This window comes from Lepidochelys kempii, chromosome 1 (assembly GCF_965140265.1).
Source record: "Lepidochelys kempii isolate rLepKem1 chromosome 1, rLepKem1.hap2, whole genome shotgun sequence".
Lineage (NCBI taxonomy): Eukaryota > Metazoa > Chordata > Testudines > Cheloniidae > Lepidochelys > Lepidochelys kempii.
The window spans coordinates 5,979,889-5,986,531 of NC_133256.1; the positions used below are offsets into that span (position 1 = coordinate 5,979,889).

General features: G+C 51.3%; 1 protein-coding gene across 1 annotated transcript; it reads right to left on the reverse strand.

Annotated features, from left to right (window-relative positions):
- Nucleotides 1-5,468: 5,468 nt before the first annotated feature.
- Nucleotides 5,469-6,428, reverse strand: LOC140905607 (olfactory receptor 52E4-like). Its single transcript, XM_073329117.1, has one exon. The coding sequence runs from the start codon at nucleotides 6,426-6,428 to the stop codon at nucleotides 5,469-5,471; it is 960 nt and encodes a 319-aa protein (XP_073185218.1).
- Between the last annotated feature and the right edge of the window lie 215 nt (nucleotides 6,429-6,643).

Here is a 6,643-nt window from a genome sequence, read left to right on the forward strand (position 1 = left end):
GGAGCGCTCTGATGGGGCTAAAACATTGTCGCGGGTGGTTCTGGGTACGTGTCGTCAGGCCCCCGTTCCCTCCCTCCCTCCATGAAAGCAAGGGCAGACAATCATTTCGCGCCTTTTTTCATGAGTTACCTGTGCAGACGCCATACCACGGCAAGCATGGAGCCAGCTCAGGTAACCGTCACCCTATGTCTCCTGGGTGCTGGCAGACGCGGTACGGCTTTGCTGCACAGTAGCAGCAACCCATTGCCTTCTGGCAGCAGACGGTGCAATACGATTGGTAGTCGTCCTCGTCGTGTCCGAGGTGCTCCTGGCCACGTCGGCTGGGAGCGCCTGGGCAGACATGGGCGCAGGGACTAAATTTGGAGTGACTTGACCAGGTCATTCTCTTTAGTCCTACAGTCCTATTGAACCGTCTTATGGTGAGCGGGCAGGCGATACGGACTGCTAGCAGTCGTACTGTACCATCTTCTGCCAGGGAGGCAAGAGATGAGGATTGCTAGCAGTCATATTGTACCATCTTATGCCAGGCAGGCAAGAGATGAAGATGGCTAGCAGTCGTACTGTACCATCTTCTGCCGAGCAGCCATGAGATGTGGATGGCATGCAGTCCTTCTGCACCGTCTGCTGCCAGCCAAAGATGTAAAAGATAGATGGAGTGTGTCAGAACAAGAAATAGACCAGATTTGTTTTGTACTCATTTGCCTCCTTCCCTGTCTAGATCACACTGCAGTCACTCACAGAGAAGGTGCAGCGAGGTAAATCTAGCCATGTATCAATCAGAGGCCAGGCTAACCTCCTTGTTCCAATAACAACGATAACTTAGGTGCACCATTTCTTATTGGAACCCTCCGTGCAGTCCTGCCTGAAATACTCCTTGATGTACAGGCACACCCTTTGTTGACTTTAGCTCCCTGAAGCCAACCCTGTAAGCCGTGTCGTCAGTCGCCCCTCCCTCCGTCAGAGCAACGGCAGACAATCGTTCCGCGCCTTTTTTCTGTGCGGACGCCATACCAAGGCAAGCATGGAGGCCGCTGAGCTCATTTTGGCAATTAGGAGCACATTAACCACCACACGCATTATCCAGCAGTATATGCAGCACCAGAACATGGCAACGCGATACCGGGCGAGGAGGCGACGTCAGCGCGGTCCCGTGAGTGATCAGGACATGGACACAGATTTCTCTGAAAGCATGGGCCCTGACAATGCATGCATCATGGTGCTAATGGGGCAGGTTCATGCTGTGGAACGCCGATTCTGGGCTCGGGAAACAAGCACAGACTGGTGGGACCGCATAGTGTTGCAGGTCTGAGACGATTCCCAGTGGCTGCGAAACTTTCGCATGCGTAGGGGCACTTTCATGGAACTTTGTGACTTGCTTTCCCCTGCCCTGAAGCGCATGAATACCAAGATGAGAGCAGCCCTCACAGTTGAGAAGCGAGTGGCGATAGCCCTGTGGAAGCTTGCAATGCCAGACAGCTACCGGTCAGTTGGGAATCAATTTGGAGTGGGCAAATCTACTGTGGGGGCTGCTGTGATGCAAGTAGCTCACACAATCAAAGATCTGCTGATATCAAGGGTAGTGACCCTGGGAAATGTGCAGGTCATAGTGGATGGCTTTGCTGCAATGGGATTCCGTAACTGTGGTGGGGCTATAGACGGAACCCATATCCCTATCTTGGCACCGGAGCACCAAGCCGCCGAGTACATAAACCGCAAGGGGTACTTTTCGATAGTGCTGCAAGCTCTGGTGGATCACAAGGGACATTTCACCAACATCAACGTGGGATGGCCGGGAAAGGTGCATGATGCTCGCATCTTCAGGAACTCTGGTCTGTTTCAAAAGCTGCAGGAAGGGACTTTATTCCCAGACCAGAAAATAACTGTTGGGGATGTTGAAATGCCTATATGTATCCTTGGGGACCCAGCCTACCCCTTAATGCCATGGCTCATGAAGCCGTACACAGGCAGCCTGGACAGTAGTCAGGAGCTGTTCAACTACAGGCTGAGCAAGTGCAGAATGGTGGTAGAATGTGCATTTGGACGTTTAAAGGCGCGCTGGCGCAGTTTACTGACTCGCTTAGACCTCAGCGAAACCAATATTCCCACTGTTATTACTGCTTGCTGTGTGCTCCACAATATCTGTGAGAGTAAGGGGGAGACGTTTATGGCGGGGTGGGAGGTTGAGGCAAATCGCCTAGCTGCTGGTTATGCGCAGCCAGACACCAGGGCGGTTAGAAGAGCACAGGAGGGCGCGGTACGCATCAGAGAAGCTTTGAAAACCAGTTTCATGACTGGCCAGGCTACGGTGTGAAAGTTCTGTTTGTTTCTCCTTGATGAAACCCCCCACCCCTTGGTTCACTCTACTTCCCTGTAAGCTAACCATCCTCCCCTCCTCCCTTTAATCATTGCTTGCAGAGGCAATAAAGTCATTGCTGCTTCACAGTCATGCATTCGTTATTCATTCATCACACAAATAGGGAGATGACTATCAAGGTATCCCAGGAGGGGTGGTGGAGGAGGGAAGGAAAATGCCACACAGCACTTTAAGCACAGCACTTTAAAAGTTTACAACTTTAAAATTTATTGAATGACAGCCTTCTTTTTTTTGGGCAATCCTCTGTGGTGGAGTGGCTGGTTGGCCGGAGGCCACCCCACCGCGTTCTTGGGCGTCTGGGTGTGGAGGCTATGGAACTTGGGGAGGAGGGCGGTTGGTTACAGAGGGGCAGCAGTGGCAGTCTGTGCTCCAGCTGCCTTTGCTGCAGCTCAACCATACACTGGAGCATACTGGTTTGGTCCTGCAGCAGCCTCAGCACTGAATCCTGCCTCCTCTCATCACGCTGCCGCCACATTTGAGCTTCAGCCCTGTCTTCAGCCCACCACTTACTCTCTTCAGCCCGCCACTTACTCTCTTCAGCCCTCCACCTCTCCTCCCGGTCATTTTGTGCTTTCCTGCACTCTGACATTATTTGCCTCCACGCATTCGTCTGTGCTCTATCAGTGTGGGAGGACAGCATGAGCTCGGAGAACATTTCATCGCGAGTGCGTTTTTTTTTCTTTCTAAGCTTCACTAGCCTCTGGGAAGGAGAAGATCCTGTGATCATTGAAACACATTCAGCTGGTGGAGAAAAAAAAAGGGACAGCGGTATTTAAAAAGACACATTTTATAAAACAGTCGCTACACTCTTTCAGAGTAAACCTTGCTGTTAACATTACATACATAGCACATGTGCTTTCGTTACAAGGTTGCATTTTGCCTCCTCCCACCGCATGACTACCCCCTCAACCTTCCCCCCTCCCTGTGGCTAACAGCGGGGAACATTTCTGTTTAGCCACAGGCAAACAGCCCAGCAGGAATGGGCTCCTCTGAGTTTCCCCTGAAGAAAAGCACTCTATTTCAACCAGGTGACCATGAATTATATCTCACTCTCCTGAGGATAACACAGAGAGATAAAGAACGGATTTTGGTTGAATGCCAGCAAACATACACTGCAATGCTTTGTTCTACAGTGATTCCCGAGTACGTGTTACTGGCCTGGAGTGGTAAAGTGTCCTACCATGAAGGACGAAATAAGGCTGCCCTCCCCAGAAACCTTTTGCAAAGGCTTTAGGACTACATCTAGGAGAACCGCAAATGCCAGGGCAAAGTAATCCTTTCACATGCTTGCTTTTAAACCATGTATAGCATTTTAAAAGGTACACTCACCAGAGGTCCCTTCTCCGCCTGCTGGGTCCAGGAGGCAGCCTTGGGTAGGTTCGGGGGGTACTGGCTCCAGGTCTAGGGTGAGAAACAGTTCCTGGCTGTCGGGAAAACCGGTTTCTCCACTTGCTTGCTGTGAGCTATCTACAACCTCCTCCTCATCATCATCTTCTTCGTCCCCAAAACCTACTTCCGTATTGCCTCCATCTCCATTGAAGGAGTCAAACAACACGGCTGGGGTAGTGGTGGCTGAACCCCCTAAAATGGCATGCAGCTCATCATAGAAGCGGCATGTTTGGGGCTCTGACCCGGAGCGGCTGTTCGCCTCTCTGGTTTTCTGGTAGGCTTGCCTCAGCTCCTTCAGTTTCACGCGGCACTGCTTCGGGTCCCTGTTATGGCCTCTGTCCTTCATGCCCTGGGAGATTTTCACAAAGGTTTTGGCATTTCGAAAACTGGAACGGAGTTCTGATAGCACGGATTCCTCTCCCCATACAGCGATCAGATCCCGTACCTCCCGTTCGGTCCATGCTGGAGCTCTTTTGCGATTCTGGGACTCCATCATGGTCACCTGTGCTCATGAGCTCTGCATGGTCACCTGCAGCTTGCCACGCTGGCCAAACAGGAAATGAGATTCAAAAGTTCGCGGTTCTTTTCCTGTCTACCTGGCCAGTGCATCTGAGTTGAGAGTGCTGTCCAGAGCAGTCACAATGGAGCACTCTGGGATAGCTCCCGGAGGCCAATACCATCGAATTGTGTCCACAGTACCCCAAATTCGAGCCGGCAACGTCGATTTAAGTGCTAATCCACTTGTCAGGGGTGGAGTAAGGAAATCGATTTTAAGAGCCCTTTAAGTCGAAATAAAGGGCTTCATTGTGTGGACGGGTGCAGGTTTAAATCGATTTAACGCTGCTAAATTCGACCTAAAGTCCTAGTGTAGACCAGGGCTCAGTAAATTTAACATATAGTTCCTTGTGGAAGCAGAGGTTGGTAAGGGAAAGAAAACAGAAGCTAATGCATATCTAGCTAGATTACTTACTAAGTTCTAAGACTCCATTCCTGTTCTGTCCCCAGCAAAATCATCACACAGACAGAGAGAGCCTTTGTTTCTCCCCGCCTCCAGCTTTTGAAAGTATTTTGTCTCACTCATTGGTCATTTTGGTCAGGTGCCAGCGAGGTTATTCTCGCTTCTTAACCCTTTACAGGTGAAAGGGTTTTTCCTCTGGCCAGGAGGGATTTTAAAGGTGCTTACCCTTCCCTTTACATTTATGACAGCAAGATATGGTGGAAAGATACAATATACATTCAGGGGAAAATTCTGCACTAGAACACACACAAAGGTTCTAGTTGGAGTCAGCAGAAGCCACACGTGGGCAGCTGTTCAAGGCTTTTACCAGGTGCTGTTGGGAAAAGGAGCATTGGTGATATTCACTGTTAAAGATGAGCCAGTAGTATGGGTAAAATAAGCAATCATCTAAACTTTCATCCCCCAGCTGCTAAAAATAATTAACTTCCACTAAATAACTAACTTCTGCTAATAATTAACTTCTGCTAAAAATAATTACTTGTGTTCATGGTGATTCTGTTCTTCTGGGTCTTGGGCAGGATTGTCAACGTAGCTGGAAGAAAGGAAGCACCAGAACTTTCAAGAAAGCATCTTCTTGTGGGATTTCCAGCCCAAGAGTCTCCAGGGTTCCTGTTAGATCAGAATCCGAAGCTTTGGGTGCCTGTCTGAACCTTCTGCATCTCGCTCATTGCGGTTTACCATCCCACACTAGTGGGGGTTAAAGCCAAGCCTGGAGTCTCTTTGGATAGACTGGCTCAGCAGCCGGCCCCTGATCTGCTTGGTCTTCATGCCGTATATGATGGGGTTCAGCATGGGCGGCACCACAATGTAGAGGTGTGCCAGCAGGATGTGGATGTGCGTGGGGATGTTCTGACCCCAGCGCTGTGTGTAGAAGGAGAACAGCCCCGGGGTGTAGAAGAGCAGGATGACACACACGTGGGAGCCACAGGTGCTAAAGGACTTCAGGCGCGCGTCCCTGGAGGACAGGCTCAGGACGGCCTGGAGGATCAGGATGTAGGAGATAGTGATGAAGATGGAGTCTGAGGCCACCACAAAGGTCGCGGTCGTTATCCCGTAGACATAGTTGAGCATGGTGTCCCCACAGGCCAGCTTCACCACGGCCATGTGCTCGCAGTAGGAGTGGGAGATGACCCTGGGACCACAGTAGGGCAGGCGGCTGACCATGCACGTCAAGGGGGTAATCAGGCCGATGCCCCGCACAAAGATGGCCAACCCGATCTTGGCGATGATGGGATTGGTGAGGATGGCGGTGTAGCGCAATGGCTTGCAGATGGCGACGTAGCGGTCAAAGGCCATGGCCAGCAGCACCCCCGACTCCATGGCAGAGAAACTGTGGATGAAGAACATCTGGACCACGCAGCACTCAAAGCCGATTTCATGGGAGTGGAACCAGAAGATGCTCAGGATCTTGGGCACGGTGGAGGTGGTGAGCACCAGGTCGATGCCTGCCAGCATGCAGAGGAAGTAATACATGGGCAAGTGCAGGCTCGGCTCCGTCTTGATCACAAAGAGGAGGATGAAGTTCCCCAGCAGGGCCACAACGTACATGGCACAGAATGGGAAGGCGATCCAGAAGTGGGTGGCCTCCAGCCCCGGAATGCCCATTAGGAGGAAGGTGGAGGGGTTGGAGTGATTGTAGTGTGACATGGGGCACGGCCAGTTTCCAGGACTATTTTGGAGGCTGGAATTGAAACCACACAATGGGTTAGTGTCAGCAATGAAAACGCTTTGTCCTCTCTGGATCCCAGCGCATGCAGACAGCCCCTCTCTGCCTTCTCCCATATGGAGAATTGCAGCCCCATCAACCTGCTTCCACCAGCTCCTGCGCCTCCCCAGCTTCATTCACCGCAGGATTCAGTTCA

Coding starts and splice junctions, on each gene's coding strand:
- LOC140905607 (XM_073329117.1), bottom strand. CDS start 6,428: ATGTCACACTACAATCACTCCAACCCCTCCACCTTCCTCCTAATGGGC.